The following is an 18,560-nucleotide window of genomic DNA, read 5'->3' as shown; positions in this document are numbered from 1 at the left end:
TGTAAATCATATTGGCCCTCGATTAACCAATCAACCTCTCTAGTAATCATACCGTAACTTATTAGAATGACAAACTCTCGAGTCGATGCAACTGATCCTCCATCAAACATCATTAACATGGATGTAATCGCCTCCACCTCCATACGTGTGCAATGGAAAAGTACCATTAACTGAAGTTTCCGTCTCACTCATGATAGAATATTTTCCCATTTGGGCTTTGGTTCCTCATTCCATCTATAACAAGCATGATGTGTCATGTTTGAAGCTGCCAGATGTCTTTCCTTAGTATCCAGTTCTATCTTCCCAACCCCGCTGGTCTCTTTTTCTTTGATATGCCATCTCTTTCTTTTTCTTTATGTGTGATCTTGTCCATGCTTCTTACATCACCCCGTCGTTAGCGTAACTGACATGTAACTTAGAACTATAAAATACAATGTCTGTGTTGCTGGTTAGAATAATCCTTTAAGGAGTAAATGCTGCGATGTGAGCATGTAATGCTAATTTTAGAACCTACTGTTTTTTTTCTTCGGTCTGCCACTATTTCCATCTTCTTTGATTGTTAGCTCTTGTTTTCTGCTACCTTTTTCAGAAAAAAGCAGTGTGGTGGTTGAGAGTATAGAATACAGATTATACATATACATTCATCTACTGGGCCATGAACAGTGCATTCATATACCAACATCATTATCATTTCCTCTGTTGTTGGTAGATAACAAACAGTATTGGTGAAATATCACCCAGTATGCTGCTAAAAATAAACTGACTTCAGTGATTTATTTATGGTGTCAGAAGCTTGACACAAATTGGTATGCTGATATAAAATGGCTGCTGGTGAATGAAAGGAGGAAAGCTTAGATGGAAGGAGTTGTACAAATTCAATTCATTTTTATTACATTATTTATCAGGGAACACACTACCTCTTTGCTCCATCGTTTTCCTCAGCAGAAAAAACACAAAGCATCTACTTCTACCTCACACAGGCTCTTCTCTGGAAAAGGAAAAGCATCAATCATATTTCATATTAATGATACTTCATTTCAAAATTCATTTGTTTTGTACATTATTGTAAGATCTTATCATTGTATTTACTGAATACCTGAGTAGGTGAACACTTCTACAAGTAAATAGGATTGTTGGTCACTTAACAAAATGGAATAATTAGAACATTTAGCATTTCCAATTCCAATGTAATACAACACTGCACAAAATGCAGGTTTTGGTCATTAAATAAAGGTCAGAACCACCACAGATTCATATAAAATTTGAAATAGTTTAATTTTGTAAATCAATGCAATCATTTAATAGATAAGTCAACTATTGCTGAGTCTCTACCCCCACCTACGCCGCCTTACTGCAGCGCAGGGAGCAACAGCTGTTGTATTAGTGAATATGTGAGAGGAGAGATTTAAGTGTGAATTGTCAGGGGAAGGAGGATGAAGCTTCATACTGCTCAGGATTTAGTCAAAAAAAAAAAAAAAAAGGCGTGTAGATGTAGAGTGGAAAAGTTGGAACCATAACCACCTTGAAGAAGCTAATTTTTCTTTGCTGTCATCTCTCTGTGTTGCGTGTGTGGGTGCGTCTGTGTATTTGTGGGTGTGATGTTGACAGAGGCAGAGGAACTCTACCAGAAAAGAGTCCTGACAATCACGGGTATTTGTGTGGCTCTGTTGGTGGTGGGCATCGTGTGTGTGGTTGCCTACTGCAAAACCAAGTAAGTCCCGCTGTTAAATGGATCAGCTCATTATTTTTGGACATGTCGTCACATGTAACCATTTTACCCCCTGTGTTAAAAAATGATTAGTGTGCACTCAAGCTGCTGGTGTACTCTTTGCCTGTAACATGCATTAGACAGACTGCTGTGTTTACTGTCTTAAAATGTAGTCTTTGTATATATCATTAGACATGTTTACATAATTAATGTGGGTACTACATTTAGTAAAAAGGCCTAATGTTAAGTGATAAACAAAAGATTGAAAAAAAAAAATGACCTAGATTTGCTCAACAGGAAACAAAGAAAGAAGATGCACAATCATCTGCGACAAAACATGTGTCCAGAACATCCCAATCGTAACCTAGCTAACGGACCCAATCACCCAGGACCCGGCCCAGAGGAAATCCCGATGGTAGATGTAAGTTTCTGAGCAGATTCCTAACATTATTAAAGTGCACAAACACAGATGTACACCAAATGTATTTGTGATTCTAAAGTCAACGTTGGTCTTTTTTTTCCCCCACATTTCTCCATCTGCCAAACTCATTTTTGTTGGAAACAGTACATATCAAAGAATGTCCCCGCAACTGAACGAGTCATACGGCCTGCAACAGAGGGATCCTTCCCTGCCAGTCATGCCTCTTCCAGATCTCACAACTCTTCCACACGAGCCCATTCATCAACTCACAGGTAGGAATGCACCATATGCTCCGTTAGCTGTTCGTAGATACAGAAATAATTACAAATGAGAAGAACAATTTAATTAGTGAAGTTATCTTTTTTACAAAATGCAATTAAAAACACCAAATGTTTATTAAAGCCCTTTTACACAGACTTTTGTGATTGGCGGATACAATCAGATATAAATAAATCATAAAAACATAGAATAAAATCATAAAAGCACAACAATGGGGTTTTGCTGCTGCAGTGTGAACTACCTGCTGGTGACTGATTTCTACTTGGAGAGAAGTGCAAGAAGAAAGGAAACAAAAATGTGAACAAGACAAGGAGGATTTTAATGTTACAAAAAAATCAAAGGAAAAAAAGATTAATGACAACAGAAGAATCACAATTAATTATGGGGATTTTCTTTAATTATTAGGAACAGATGAATGTACGGCAGCATGTTTAAAGCAAAATGGGACATAACCATGGACCAGATAGTTATTAGTTAGTATTAAAATACTAGACCCAATAAAGTCCAGTAAAGGTCCCATATGGTGAAAACCTATTTTTGTTGTGTTTGATGGTTGTCATAAACTTAGAGTTGCAAAATAAAAACTTTCAAGATACAAATACTTATGCTGCCATTTGTGACTAGTTATCCTCCCAGCAAGCAAACAAGAAATCAACCCTGGTTCTATGTAAAGCCTAACTAACCAATAGTCCTCCATCTCAAATTTTGATTGACAGCTCCACAGACAGCGTCTTCTTCCTGAAGGGGGCAGGGACAGCAGCAGCTAATTAGTTTTCAGAGCAAAATGGCCCATTTAGAAGAACCTAGGAGTCATACAGTAATAAGGAAATGAACCATCTGTGCAGTATTTTGAGCTGAAAACTGAAAGACACACTGTGGGGAGATGTGAGACTTTGATTAATTTGCGGGAAAGGGTTGCCAATTGGGTCCTTTAAAGCTGGGATAGGCAGTATTTTTGGCATGACTGACTAAAAAAATCCATGCTGACATTTAAGTATATTCTAATTCAAGTTACCTGACAGGAAACTAGACTAATGCACCTCCCCCTGGCTTCTTTTTTTGGCTTTATAAAATCTAGCCTTTGATGGGAGATTGTAACTCATCACAAGAACCGAAAGTGGTGGTGGCAGTGGATTAGATGGACGTTTAAATCCTGGTTGAAGCCACAGATGAATGTTTGCTTTTAGTTTCACTATTTTTGCATGATTGAGAATTATGTTGGTGTGGTGGGAGAGGCTTAGAACAGAAGGGCCGTATTTTTTCAAATTCTGGTATACTCTTGACTTTTCCAGATTTTTGCCTAGTGGAGCTTTAAGTATTTCAGAAGGAGTAATGTCTGAGAGATGTGTACAAGTTTTTATATGTGAGATCATATGAGTTAAAAGAGGAGAAATGAAGAATATCAGAGTTTGTGAGAAGCGAGGAGTTTAGTGGTGATGGATCACAGGTTAACTGTTCTGCCTCTGCAAACATTTACAGATTAATTATCGGGCTTCTTTTTCTGAAGGCGTACTCCTTTTTGAAAAAATGCCAGAAAGCAAGAATCACACTTGCACATACTGTGAGATGTGTGAATGTTAACACCTTTTTTATTTGTCAGACATGAGGAACGGACATGGAGCCTGGAACATTCTGACAGTATCCTCTCTGACTCGCCGGGAATGATGTCATCATCCGTGGGGACCAGTAAATGCAGCAGTCCTGCGTGCATGGAGGCACGTGCACGCCGCGCTGCACACTGTGGTTATTCTGACCCCCATCGGCCAGGGCTACAGTACGGGGACTCCTTCGACTCGCTGGGAGACTCTCCACACAGCGACAGGTGGGCAACAGGCCTGTGTGGCTGATATGGCACTGGGTTTGTCATGAACATTTTGAGAAGTTTCCTCTCTCTGCTGGTTCTCTCTCAGCCTCGAGAGGCCAGTCAGGGCACTCTGAGAGACTCAGTGGAAACTGACACACAGCAGGCATGATGATGAAATACGCTAAGGTAGGCAAGAGTGAGAAACAGTGCTTATTTCAATGGGAACTCTTTGCATACAGCTATTGTCACATTTTTCCCTGGCCAGTATGTAATTCTCATTGGCTAGTGTTCCCTTTAATTTAATTTGAGGATCAATTTGACATTTTTGGGAAATGCATTTGTTTTCCATCTTGCCCATAGTCTCATAAGACAGCATTATTTTTAACTCTACATCACAGAGAGAAACAGTCTGTCAGAAATGAGGAAATATACCTTTCATCAACTCCACATCAGTCTATATTTATCTTGGACATATTTCTGTACTGGAGGAACAGAGATATCCATCTCCTCATTTGACTCTGAGCCACCATAGTTCCCGAAAAGTTTGACTGTTCCTTTGAAATGACTAGAACATGACAGCTCATACCCAGTAGATTCCTTTTAGACAATGTTCGTTTAGGTCTTCCACATGCTCTTTATTCAAACAGTATATTTCAGTGGCACTCGGTGTTACCCCTGACCTGAATTTGAGCTTCCTTTTTAAGTGCCTGAGGCAGACTCCCTGATTTTGTTATAGGGCCCGATAGTGACCCCCCTAAATCCCAAAATGCCCTCCCCACTCACTGTTGATGTTTTGAATTCCAATACAGTTCACAGTAAGGATTCATCACTCAACAAGCTTGCATTAGCAGTGAGCTAGGAGGAAATTTTGGGATTAGGGAGCATGATTGGTCTCTTGTGCATCAACACAACTCCCATTAAAACAGTTGGTTTGGTATTTTTGCTAAGAAGACTACATACTCGTCTCAAGAAAGGAAATTATGGCCTAGTTAGGTGATGAAAATCTGAGAATATCTCACATCCCTATTGCTAGTACTCAGCCCTTGATTTGCCATTGCCTGAAGCTGTCAGAATCACCGTTAATCCTAATGTCTTGCTTCTTGGAACCTTTATTATGCTCAACATGAGGCAATCCATTTCAGATGGGTCATCATTAGAAACAGTAGAGCGAAGTGATAGTTCAAGGAAACTTGAACATCTTTCAGTAAGATCATGGTTACATTCTTCGATGACATTTCTAGTAATGCAAAAACCAGGAAGAGACAGATTAAAAACTGAAAGAAAACCAACACAAAGTGTCTTAGCAAGATCTTTGACCACCAGAACAGTTTTGATGTGCCTTGTCTCTGAACTCTGAAGAAATTTAACACCGTTCTTCCAGAAAATAGTCCCTCATTTGTTATTTTAATGATGGTGGTAAAAAAAAAAAAAAAAAAAAAAAGTCCAACATGGCAGTCCAAAATATCTCAAAGGTGTTCAGCTGGGTTGAGATCTGGTGACTGTGAAGGTCTTCACATATGATTCACACCATTGCCATACTCATCAAGCCAGTCAGTGACCCCTTGTGCATTGTCATTCTAAAAGAGACCACTCCCATCAGGATAGAAATGATGCACTGTAAGATAAAGGTGATCACTCAGAACATGTTTATACTGATTATGGAGTGAGCCTTCTCTCTATGGGGACAAGTGGACGCAAAACATGCCAGCAAAATGTTCCTCACAGTATAACTGAGCCACCCGATCACCTCAACGTAGGGGCCAAAGGTTTAGGTTTTTCCTTTAATTTCTCATCCAACTGTGTCTCCTATTCGAATCTGTACAATATGCATCTTCACAACCATTAAGCCACCTTTGTTGTCATCATCAAAAAGTGGCAATGAAAGCAAATCTATTTTAAATGCATCGCACTTGTATCTATTTTAAAAGTTGTGGCGTAACTAGAAGTCAACTGCTGCCTGCCTTTTTAGTTCTATTAGCTGATCATTTTTTATAGGACAAGTATGTACATTTGGGGGGATCTATTTGCAGGAATGGCATATAGCTTGAAGTGGGTGGCTAGGGAGGAGATTATTGTCTTACATGGAGACAGCCATGTTTCTACAGTAGCCCAGAATAGACATACCGGACTCTATAGAGGGCATTTTGCTTTTACTAGCTTTTTAAAAAAAAAAATCCAACAAGGATCTTTCATTTCGATGGAAAAAATGGAAAGTGTTTTCAGCTGGTTGCAATATGCAGCTTCACTGCTAGATGCCACTAAATCCCGCCACAGCTCCTTTAAGAACATAACATTTAGGACTAAAAACATTGTTAGATATGGATGTAGGCTTCTAAATATGGAAATCAATTCTAAAACTAAACCATTGTTCAGTGATATATGACATGTTGCTGCAAGATACATACTAGAGGTTTAGTCTCAGTTTTTCAGTCACTAAGCAACCAAGTCAAAATTAAAGTAATGAAGCAAGAAGGTGCCTAAAACAGCAAAAAATCCCCAAAAATATGACAGTATCTGAAGTGAATGTCCAGTGCATTAGAATAACAAGATGAGGCCTATTTTTCCTTTTACATGCTTAGGATTTTAAGGTATCAACAATACTAACGTACAGCTAGAATGCATGCAAAAATATAATGCCATTACCACTGATTTGATATGCAGGGCCAGATTGTTTAACCAACATCCCCTCCAAGTCATTCCAGGTAACAAGCACCTCTTACATCATAGTGACAGCTTCTGCATCAGCTGAATCAGCAGTGTTGTGGGAATATCCCAAGCTGGAGTCTCACACAGCCTGCTTCTTAGTTACCTAAAGGCAATAAACAGAAACTCTTTACACTCGGGTCCAAAATGATTCACCAGCAGTCATATATAAACTCTGACGCCTTTTAATTGTATTGACATGAGTGTTTTATTTGGTTTTTGATTATGATATTATGAGTAGCAAAAAAAACTATAATTTTCTGATGCTCTGACAATCCAGGTGATCCAAATTTGGGCAACTGGGGTTTATACTGTCTTTAAAGCTTAATATTGACTTTGCAGTGTAAGAAGCAGGTTCTCAGAACTAGCTTTTAACAGTCTTTAGTGGTTTTTCATCTTCAAAAACCTGGCTTTAGAATTATTTCATGATGTCCGCATGGCCTGGCCAAAGGACATGTTTGAACAAAGGTTCTCAGATGACAGTCACGATAACTTTGAGTTGTGTATGGTTAAGGTGTGAGAGAGGATCAACCTGTACATCAACATGCTACAACATAAAGCCAATGTCCTGCTACAAACAGTGTTTAATAAAAGGGTAATTCTTCAAAATAATATCCCGACTTAAAGGGTTTGTTTTGGACAGTCTTTTCAAGTAGGACGCTGAGTTTCCCGGGTGATGTCGTTGGGCAGGTTGGTCCAGAGCCTAGGGGCACTGAGGAAGAGATTTAGGTTCTGATCCTGCCCCCTCCAATTAACTTCTGCCCGAGGACCTCTGGCTTGCTTAAACTGCTTCAGAAGCTCAGATATACAGCCATGCGATCATACAAGAACGTTGCAAATGCTATCAATAAAAGCCTTAACTGTCCAGAGACTGAATTAACTGTATTTTAAAGGTAGTTTAAATACTAGGCCATACTAGGTCATATTGTTTCAAACATCATTACAAACACCAATAATAACAGGCGTTAGAATAATGATTTTATTTCATTAAAATCAGCTAGTTTAACATCTGTGTATTGTATGTCCCACCAGTATTTACAAAAGCAGGGGATCCTGAATCGATCCCTGTGCGACATCGTTTAAAACTTCTGCCCTTCATGACATTAATTCCACATAAGAAACATTCCAGTTCTTCAGATAGAAAGAAAATCAGTCTGAGCAGTTGTAGGGTATCAATTACGCCTACACAAAATGACCAACTACAATATGTTAAATTCTGGGCCACATAAAGTTGCACTTTTTCCAAGTGATTGGGATAAAAAACTGTCTATGAAAGAAGATGGTCTTCAGTGTGCAACCTACCTTAGATCAGTTCAGCTTAAGTGAAAATCTCAGTTAATGTATCTGTGGAAAAATATAGTTAAGTGCTCATACGACTTGACACTTAAGGTGCAATGTTCATTCAAACTGCTCTTTGTACACGCCTCTTTCTCAGCTCTATTCTCTGTTCTTCTCAAATTAACTGTAACCACCCTTCTGTATTTACCACAGATACGTGTCAGCCCTGACAACACCAGCCCGCCTCTCCCCAGTGGATTTCCATTACTCATTGCCCCCGCAGGTGCCTACCTTCCAGATCACATCCCCCAATGCCAGCCATGCCATGTCTCTCCCCCCTGCTATCCACAATCCCTACCCTCTGGAGGATGATCAGCCTCTGCTGCGCCGCTACCAGGTGCCCCTGCATGATGCCCAGTGCCAGGAGCCCTACCGGCAGCAGCGTCGTACCTATCTAAACGACAGCAGGGGCAGCCTGCCCTCCAGCCCCTACCGGCTGGCTGAGGATGAAGACTATGAGACCACCCAGGAGTATCTCTCCTCTCGGGAGCAACCAAAGAGAAGTGGGTCCAGTGGAACTGGTAGCCGACGCTGGCGGAGATCCAGACTGAATGGCCACGTGGCCCCACGTGGATATGAGGCATCTCGGGACTATGGGTCACGAAGCTGCCTAACAGATAGTGAGTCAGAGGAGGACGGTGAAAGCACGCCCTTCCTCAGTATGCAGAACATGAATGCCGAGCCCTCCACCATCTACAGGCCGGTGGACAGTCGGACTTCTCACTCGTCAGGGCGGCACAGTGGGCATGGGAACATGCATACAAGACTCACACACTCACGCTCCAAACCGGACAATACACCCCATTAAAGAGTGATAATGAACCAACAAAAATCAATATAGTATAGACCTGCATCTATAAGAAATATTTTTATTTTATATAACTGACAGATATTCTAAACAAATGAAATATTTATTTTCATTTTAGCAAAAGTTGTCTACTAGTTAACAGCAAAGACTTTTTTATAGGGAAAACTCTATTTATATGTACATTTTGATTTACAGCATAAAAAGATGTGCCAGTTTTTTCACAACGTAAAAAATAGAGTAATATTGTGGTGCCTTTTGCTGTATGCCGACGCCAGAGGGCCAGTGGAGGTTTTTGTAGCCTTTCTTATATGGACGCCTCATTTTTTATACACATTTATGTTTTTTTTCCTCTCTGTTTCACTTTCTTTCCAAATTGCATTCTTTGAGAAATCTAGCCCCACTGGAGCATAACCCCTTCCATATCACGCAATATAAACCACTTCAACATAAAGTGTATGTTTACATTAATATGATTCGCCTGTAGGGTTTATGATTTGGGATCTTATAGAGCGCCTGATAAATACAATGTAGATTCTTTTCCCCCTCTGACTAATGTCTACCAAGAAAAAGAGAGTGACAGAGAGTGAGAGATCGTGTTGGTTGCGTGTGTGCATAAATGCCTCTGTGTGTGTGCGTGTGCGCATGTCAGTTTGCTTGCATGCATTTGTGATTGTTAGATGAAAATCGTCAAATTGTTTGTTGTGGTAACATCAAATGTGTGTGGGCCTACTGGTGTCTCAGGAGAGCTGACAGTGTCTCAGAGGTTCACAGAATAGCGGTTTATCAGAACAGTAACCCCCAGTGTAAGTGGACAGGTGAGGCTGCTATAGGGTTGTATGTTATGCAGGTCATTGCTTGATGTGTTTACAGCTATTCTGCCCCCTTCCCAACCTGGCCCAGTTACGTCCTTTTTATTTCCCAGCAGGTTTTTCATGTTAGCCTGGTGTGAGGCCAACAAACGCTGAGCCGCTTGGCACAGGGTGACCCCTGCCATCAGAGGCGGTGGCAAAACAAAAAGATTGCATCTGTTTTCACTCAAATCCGCCCCCTACTCCCACGGCTCATCATCCTTCTGTGTCCATTCTGTTTTTGTGGCTCGTGTTAAAAGGCCACACAGTGTCTCAGGATTTCCACATGCTCCCCCCTTCACCTTAAACCCTGTTCACCCCTCTTCCTCAACTTAAGGTCTACCTAAGACTAAGGTTCTCAGATGTTGAGGGCTTAGATGTAAACATACAGTCTACCAGTTCCCTGAACACTCCCATACAGAGAAAAGGAAAGTCCAAGTGGAAGCAGCTCAGTAGAGAACAGAAAAGAGCATACTAGACAATATTATTGAAATAGCTGTGAAACTTTGGAGGATCATACAATGCAAAAATATGCAAACTTTCTATTTTGCTGTTTGATTACGTCATTTTCTAAGAGGTGACTGTAGTGTGTTGTGTGTGAAAAAAACAAACTATGTGATGCCTATAGTGTAGAATGAAATAACATGATACAAATGCATATTTACCTGAGTTATTTTTTAAAGCCATTATGCAGCCATCTATCAAGTTGTCAGCCTTTTGTTGTTCACTTATTCATGTCCATCGAATGACTGTATCCATGTTTTCTTTTATCACTTGGTTTCGACCACTCCACTTTACATGCACACTTCCAAGTAACGTCAAATAGCATCAAAATAGTGTCTCCTCCAATAGTACTGTGTACTGCTTTGTCTTGTTGACAGATTTAGTCATTTCAAATTTAGTCTGTAAATGATAATAATTTTAAAAGTAAATAAATTCAGTTAAGCCCTTTGTCCTCCACTGAAGGAAAAGTAAGTATTTAAAAGATATTTCAAGTAACGTCACGCCCATTAAAAGTGACTCTGTGAGAAAGGACAGTTGATGATGTTTCATCGCTGTTGGTTTGTTTCTACTCCTCGATTAAAACAAAAAAACAAAAAAACAACGGAATGCTGAATTATCAGATGATTATTGATTTTTTAAAAAATGTCTTTAAAAAGATTGATCTGCAATTCTAACTGCTATATGGTAAATGCACAGTGGTACTGTTTTAGAGAATGGTCTCTGGTCACACCTCAGTCACACCTTGCAGATGTTTCATTGAGTTTCTCACCTCTGGGTCTAATTTTGTATAACAGAAAAATGCAAAAGAAGACACTGCATCCCTAGTTTCAATGTGATACTCCCTTCACTCTGCCAGTCCTCTCACCCAATTGAGATGCTACCAGGCACGTCCTGCCAGTCTCTTCTGTTTAATTTTAAGCCCCCCCACCCCACCCCACCCCACCCCACCCCAAAACCCCACCCCCACCCCACCCCAAAACCCCACCCCCACCCCACCCTCGCTTGAAAAATGTTCGAACACCTCTCCTCTGCATGTCCTTGTGGTCAAGGTTAGATGGGTGCATGGTTAAAAAAAAAAAAAGCAGCAGACAATTCTTTTCCAGTCAGTGAAAGTGTATTTCATTTAACATTCAGCAATAAAAAAGAACCTTTCCCCCATGTCATTCCTGAAATATGCTAGAAAAAAAAGAAAAAAAATGCGAGATTGTCATAGATTGTAAAATAACATGAAAATGAATCCACCTGTTCATATGAGAAAATAAATCTTTATTCATATCATTTTATATTGTAGTTATTTCTGTGCAAAGCTTTGCTCTGCGTCTTGATTCATCTTTTTTTTTTTTAATCTTGGTTTAGAGTTGGACTTGTCTCTCATGCACATGATGCATAGTATGTCTCAGTGCACATAAAATCTGATGGTGAAATGAAATCTGTGTTAATAAGGTGATCGCAGGTTTATCAATCATAACAAAGCTGTTGTAGATGGTAGTTTTGCTCTCTAAAATGATTCATAAGTCGAAAATGTAAAGTTCATATAGTAAGTGCAGCACATTAAAAAAACACGTTGGGTGAGAGCTGAACATTGTAAAATTATTGAACTTTTTTCAAAGGAAATAAGTATATTATACATAAAACATTAATATAAGCATTACTATCACTCCTCAAATGAAGGATCTTTTAAAAAACAGTGTGTACTATCAATCAAAGCATACTTGTTTAGAACTATTGTCTGTTTTATCACATTTTAGTATATAGCTTATCTAACACTTTAGACTGTTTTATATAGCTAGTACAAATGTTTGGGGATTTTTAAGTTCAGTTTATGGTTTAGCATTAATACGCCACAAGATGGTGTCAAAACAGCCAGATGCAGATGTCTCAAAACCAGAAGAGTCCACCATGTGCAACGTATGTGTTGTATCCTGTATTGTATTCAGTAGGATTTCATCACTTTAAAGAGACATACCTTACAGATATAACAGTGAGTTTTATGAGAAAGGTTGGCATAGCAACTGATTTAGTGTAGTTTAAGATCTAAGCATCCATTAGAGCCAGAATGCAGCATTAAAGTACAGTAGAAACTTACTGTGTGGTAGGAGCATACCTACCACACAGAAAGTTAAATCTAGAGCATTAAACAAAGAATATGAGCTGAGTTGTTATATTGCCACACAATGTGATCTTTCTCATGACACTAAAATTAGAAAGAATGATGTTAAAAATTAAATTCATTGGCAAATCCAAACTATGGTTCTACTGTTAAACTTTCTGCTGATTGGTGTATTTTTTGTGGACATTCATTGTCCATTAAAAGTCTTGCAGACATTAGTTTGGCAACCCTTGAGACTTCAAATGTAACATTAACAAGTGATAATTATGCTAACTTCAAGAGGTACCTGTACCAGAAGCATTAAGTTAACAAGTAAAGAACACGTAAAGCTGGAGTAGTATCTATATTCTGAACTCATGCTTTTTCATACATCAGATAGATTTACTTGCATGTAAGATCAGTCAGTAGTGGCAGACCAATTTCCCAGTCTTTATGCTGCCTATGGTTGCATTTTGGTTTCTGTATTTAACTTAAGTTGTTGATAGCAGGTTACAAGTTGTCTCAGTTAATGTAACTGAATATGACTCAGCCCAGTTCAATGAGTGTTAAACAGATCATGCTATGCTAGTATTTCACTTCAAAAAAGAGAAAAGAACAAGTCACAAGGCATAAATAGGAATAGAAATAGGTGATGATTTTATTGACGGTACATCTTTTGTTTACGAATAAAGGAATACGAAGATATAAAAAAAGCTAGTGAAAGCATTTTCTTCAACCTGTCAAAGGCTTAAATATAGAAATTATTCTACACAGATATTTAAAATATGAAACATCATTGGTGCAAAGTGAGACTTAAAGCTACCGTCTCTCAAATAAACTTAGCTCTGATTGTCTGCAGCATTCACTTCATTGTATTGACCTATGCAAAAATAACATTGCAACACCATTTGTCCAGTAGTTATAAAACAAATTCTTTATAGAAATCAAAAATAAACAGGCCACAGGAAAAAAAAAAAACAGCAGTACCCACTCTACTTTCATTAACATGTCAGAGAAAACATCAGGTGTATAATACAAATGCCCTCAGGCAGCCTGCTTTAGGAGATTTGCCTGGGTGTCTTGCAAGATTATCACTTCCTTTGGTGACATTTTGGAGTTTGTCCCAGATCCCCTGCGTTTAAAATAGAAAATGCAAATATGGATAAATCGTTCTTTCTCTCTCTCCCTAACTGTACATGCTCTTTCCTAGAGTGAATCATGATGATGGACCTTTTTTGTTTTGTTTTATTGCTATGTATATCACACCGATTCCACTCAGAGTCCTCCTGTGCAGTGTTACTAAAAATACTGGGTTGTTTGTGGGCCATACAGAGATAAAGGAAAAGGAACACCTGTGTATGGGAGACACCATCTTACCTGTCCTCCACATCTTGTATTGTATCAGGAAGGGGTGAGCCAAGTGTTTCTGGGAGAAATATTGCAGCCACCCCGGAGAGGATTGGAGCTCCTCCATAGATTAGACCTGGAAGCCAAGTAATGGTGTCCCCCAGGAGGAGCACCATAGGGGCCACCATGGCTCCTACACGGGCCATCATGGACACCCATCCCATGCCATTCTGACTGAGGGAGGAAAAATATAAATCCTGGATGTCATAAACAGTCTTCAGCACACATCAATTAAATCAGATTGTGGTGCAGCAAATATGGTGTCAAAGCGGGTTATTTTAAAGGGCAGTAGCAAAACACTGTCGAAGTACGCTGGAGATATAAATGTATCATAAAAGGCAGAAGATGGACACTGACTTTGCAAAAGAAACACATGCAGCTGCATTTCTATGTGCAGTATCAAGAACATAGCTTGGTTTCAGAAGGTTTAGTGTTACTGTCTAACTAAATGTTGTGGTTTGTTATTTGTTAACGTCCCTACTCAGAAAAAGAGGTGTTTCCAGAGATTGGTATGACGAACAAAGTCAACATCAGTTCTGCCAGGAAACACTGAGAGAAGACAGCAGATATGGGCAGGCTTAGTCATATTAAATAAATACACTAAGAGTTCAAATAACAAACTGCATAACAGTAATTTCAACAACAAAATAGATATCCCAGAACAAAACAGGTCATCAGGTGAAGAAGAGTTAGCACAACAGAAGCTAGTGGCATCGACTGACAGTAGAGCCAAAAATAAATCAGCATGAACTTGTCAGATGATTCCAATACCTGAATTAATGTTTTGCCAAATTAAGCTGTAAATATAAATGTGCATCTGATGTTATTAGGCAAATGTAATGAGTAAAGCTGACACGATCCTTCACTGTTCAGCCCTCAAGTACATCCTGGTCGAAGTTTAACTGTTCTGACACTGTTAATCGTTGTCTTTCCATATGACCTCAGATCTTTTTTTTTTTTTTTCTGTCACAGAACGTTATGTACAGAATAATATTATGAGCACAGCCCTAAAACCCATTGCCCAAGGGCACATATCAGGACTGGTCCAGCTCCTTTGACCCAGCTTCCCAAGAAGGTGGAATGTATTGAAAAAGAATTTCACTGTGCTGTAATCCATATGTGACAAACTCTGGTAGATTTTAGTGTTTACATTTAAGGAATCGGGTTACAGATTTCTGGAGGATTTCTCAGTTTTTGCAGCAAAATTCAGTGTCCATCAGGTTACTTAACGGACCAGTGTGAATGGTTTATTTTCATCTTGTAGTAACCCTATATCCCCAAAGTATGTTCCTATGCAACTAAATTGCATTTTTATTTATGTTTTAACAGAAATGTTAATTGGTTTTGAAAGAAACCTATTGTGTCACATTGTGATAAGGCTTCCACTTTCAAAGTTCATGTAAAGGGGCAGGAGAGAAGAATGGTGGCAGTAAAATCAGCAACAGAAATTTTGCCATTGAAGCTAAAGTGTGAGACTGTTGTCAGTCTCCTCTTTCAAGGCTTAAGTTCTCTTTTAACTCACTGTTTGATTAGGTTTAGGAAAACATTAAGCTATGGTTTACACTTTCACAACTACTTGGAGCATGCTTGGTTTAGTCTAGCCATCAAAACTTTGTGGTTAGGTTAGGCAACTAGCACAATCCTTTTACCGAAATCCTACATACTGGACCTTTAAATCCAGTATAGAAACTCTAATCTGGTTCTTATATAAATACAGCTGAGTCCTTTTTTTTCCTCAGTAAAAATTACATTGAATTCTAAATTAACTAAATTTCTTTGACATGTCTGTTGCCAGACAAGACTTACCGAATGATAGTCGGGTACAGTTCTCCAGAGTAAAGATAACAGCAGTTGAAGGACGCAGCAAGACAACCTTTACCCACTACAGCCAGACAGGTGCGCATAGTCTGTTTATCTGCACAAAAATGGATCATGCATCAGATAACTTGCTTGTTTCTGCACGACAATATCACAGCTGTGTTGTGATAATGCACACTGCACGTGCCACACTTAGCCTTTACTTGTGCACATGTGCTCTTACATACCATAAGGCACCAGGAGGTTGATCAAAATAGTGACTCCAGCTACAATGAGAGCACCACATTGTGATAGCCGGCGTCCAATGAAACTCATCGACAATGTTATGATCACTTTAGCAGGGATGTCAACTGCTCCAAAGATGACTTGTATTAAGTAGATGTTCACCCCAAACTTTTGCAGATCCATAGCAAGGCCATAGTAGGCAAAGCTGGTTGATAACCTAAGCATACATAGAAAAAAAAGCATGCATGCATATCATTTTGGTTTCATACAATAGTAAAAAAAAAAAAAGTAAAATGGTTGTCTCTGAGGTTTTCTACTACAAGAGCAGGATATACACCAGACAGCGCTGAGACAGATTGTCATGATCCTCATTTTGGGTGTTCGGAACAGATCAAGGACAGAGTAGGAGCCATGTGAAGAAGACATCTCTTTCTTCATGGACTCATTAAGCATCTATGCAGAAAGAGAGGGTATAATCAATTCACAATTTCCTTATTCTCAACACAGATGGTTCAACAATACAAACACAACAATTTCTTACTTTAATGTCAATTTTTTCTCCCTCTTCACGGCGTCCGTTGAATTTAGCCACACTTTGGAGTGTCTTGACGGCTTTGTCAGGCTGATTGCTTATGGCTAACCATCTTGAGGATTCATGAAACCACCTACAAAAAACATTTCTTTTAGTTTGTTTAGTAACGGTGAAACAACTTTTTAATTGATTATGGGATCAATAATGTAACTCTTTAGTCCAATCTTTGAACTCTCACCATGAATAGAGGAAGAAGACATAGAAGGGCAAAGACACAGCCAGGGTTAACCACCTCCAGTCTCTGACAAAGTAGGCTATGACTGCCAGGATCAGCTGTCCCACAGTATAACAGTAGCCTGTTAATGTTCCCACCATAGTTCGCACACGAGTGGGGATCCACTCCACAACTTGAAATTTAAAAAATCGCAGAATGAGATATATTTTAGTATAACTATTACCCCATTTGTCATGATCATGCCTGGTTACTATTCCAATTGGGACTTTTTACAAATGACACTCTTGGCTCTTTATCCAGCTAAATATCTTACTGAGTGAGAAGGTATTGAGTCCAAGGCCAGACAGAGCCATACCACAACCAAACCGGAACACACAGTAAAGGGAGAAAGAGGTCGAGAAAGCGGCACATGTTCCTGAAACTGCCATTAGCAGGTAAGAAATGAGCAGGAGGATGCGTCGACCATATCTAGGAGAGAAGAGTGATGTCAGTGAACCCTTATATGAACAATTTTGAACAGTACTACATGAAGAAGAGGCATGTTTTCATTTAAAAGGTGAAGCAGAACAGTTACATATCACCTGTCTGAAAGGCATCCAAAGACAAGAGCCCCCACAAGCACACCTCCCATGTAGACGGTTTGTCCCATTTGCTTCAAAGAGCGCAGGTCACAAACCAAGTGCCACTAACAAAAAAACGAAACACACAAACACAACAAGATGGCATGAACGTCTGCGCTGTGACGAAAAATCTCACTGATAAACAGCGTCTAAAAAATGTAATCCTACGTCAGATATAATAGTTGAGCTCATCTCAGTCATGTTGTAGGACCATCCATCTGTGCATTCCTGAAAGTCAACATCCAAATCATCCTCAGTGTCTCCCTGTTTCCCTGGATTGAAGGTCCCGTTCTCGGCCAGGAGATGCCACTGTGGAGCAGCATATCGCTGGCACATGTGCGGTCTCCCCTTGTGGTCAAGCGGCACTGTGATCCGCAGCATTTCCTCTGGGCTCAGCTGGCTCTGAGAGACATTCGAGTGAGCGCTGCAGTAGTGAGGAGGCACAGCAGCCACAAAGTTCTGCAGCAGGTTGTGGCTGGCCATCATCAGGACAGGTATGCACAGGAGGGTCACATGCAGGATCTGGAAGCGTCCTGTGCTGCCCACCTGTTCTAGGAGGTCACCAAAAGCCATACTTATGTGCAACTAGAACAACGCTAGATAAATTAAGAAACTCTATACTAGATTGTTGCTGTTTCCCAGGTTTCTTTACAATACTTGAATATAGAGGACAAAAGTGTGTTGTTCCAGCACCTGTGACAATATTAAAAAAAAATAAAATCAGTTGTAAAGCCACCAAGTGTGTTAAAAGTGTTGAATAATAGAAAAATCTGATAGACTTACCTGCTGAAAGAGTCTTCTGTCACTACATAAAATATGTACAAAATACAAAATTGATATGTTGGTCCTCAAAGTATAGCATCTTCATCAAAGCAACTAACAGATACTACCATCACTTCCAATAAATTCCTAGCTCCAGAGAGAATCCTTCAGGAAAGCTAAAAAAAATCAAAAAGAAGTAAAAGTCGTCTTGTTGCTGCTGCGTGTTAAAATGAGTAATCGGCTCTCAAATTCCTACAGCTTTTCTGAACTCTGGATTATTTGAAGTGCAGTGTAACCTCTTGAGGTATTAGCAGCTCATTCTGTGAACACTGAGGTAGAATGCTGAGTCCTTGCTGTGCACGAACAATGTCTTGTTGAAGTATTCCAGTGCAAAGGAGCTCCAGCATCCAGAAGAGGCACAGCTATGCTCAGCTCTTTTCCCTCTTTGCACTGAGACCA

The 18,560-nt window shown here is 39.6% G+C and overlaps 2 protein-coding genes across 6 annotated transcripts in view; one reads left to right on the top strand and one right to left on the bottom strand.

Annotated features, from left to right (window-relative positions):
* nrg2a (neuregulin 2a) overlaps nt 1-11,696 on the top strand; it is a 70,751-nt gene extending 59,055 nt beyond the window's left edge. For all 5 annotated transcript variants that reach the window (XM_023268035.3, XM_023268034.3, XM_035947135.2 and 2 more), the window contains 5 exons: nt 1,609-1,711; nt 2,006-2,129; nt 2,274-2,401; nt 4,009-4,230; nt 8,407-11,696. In XM_023268035.3, the coding sequence (XP_023123803.2) occupies nt 1,609-1,711; nt 2,006-2,129; nt 2,274-2,401; nt 4,009-4,230; nt 8,407-9,061 (1,232 nt within the window). In that variant the 3' untranslated portion in view covers nt 9,062-11,696. The remainder of the gene's footprint in view (nt 1-1,608; nt 1,712-2,005; nt 2,130-2,273; nt 2,402-4,008; nt 4,231-8,406) is intronic.
* Nucleotides 11,697-13,136: 1,440 nt separating this feature from the next.
* Nucleotides 13,137-18,560, bottom strand: slc22a6l (solute carrier family 22 member 6, like). The gene is made up of 11 exons (XM_023268030.3): nt 18,123-18,560; nt 17,508-18,032; nt 17,301-17,404; nt 17,033-17,187; nt 16,723-16,891; nt 16,494-16,617; nt 16,290-16,405; nt 15,955-16,169; nt 15,716-15,824; nt 13,880-14,083; nt 13,137-13,634 (listed from the first exon to the last, which is right to left on the bottom strand). Exons 2-11 carry the CDS (start codon nt 17,910-17,912, stop codon nt 13,547-13,549), a joined length of 1,689 nt encoding a protein of 562 aa, XP_023123798.1. The 5' UTR covers nt 17,913-18,032; nt 18,123-18,560; the 3' UTR covers nt 13,137-13,546.

The sequence above is a fragment of the Amphiprion ocellaris genome, chromosome 14 (genome assembly GCF_022539595.1).
Source record: "Amphiprion ocellaris isolate individual 3 ecotype Okinawa chromosome 14, ASM2253959v1, whole genome shotgun sequence".
Lineage (NCBI taxonomy): Eukaryota > Metazoa > Chordata > Actinopteri > Pomacentridae > Amphiprion > Amphiprion ocellaris.
The sequence above is the reverse complement of the archived record's forward strand: the minus strand, read 5'-3'. Positions and strand labels throughout refer to the sequence as shown.

Bases quoted from the DNA above. Each gene is read 5' to 3' on its own strand.
- slc22a6l (XM_023268030.3), bottom strand. From the start codon at position 17,912: ATGGCTTTTGGTGACCTCCTAGAACAGGTGGGCAGCACAGGACGCTTC. The intron at 14,084-15,715 runs GTAAGTCTTGTC...TTCCTCCCTCAG, and splicing joins CTGTACCCGACTATCATTCG to TCAGAATGGCATGGGATGGG. The intron at 13,635-13,879 runs GTAAGATGGTGT...TTTTAAACGCAG, and splicing joins ATACAAGATGTGGAGGACAG to GGGATCTGGGACAAACTCCA.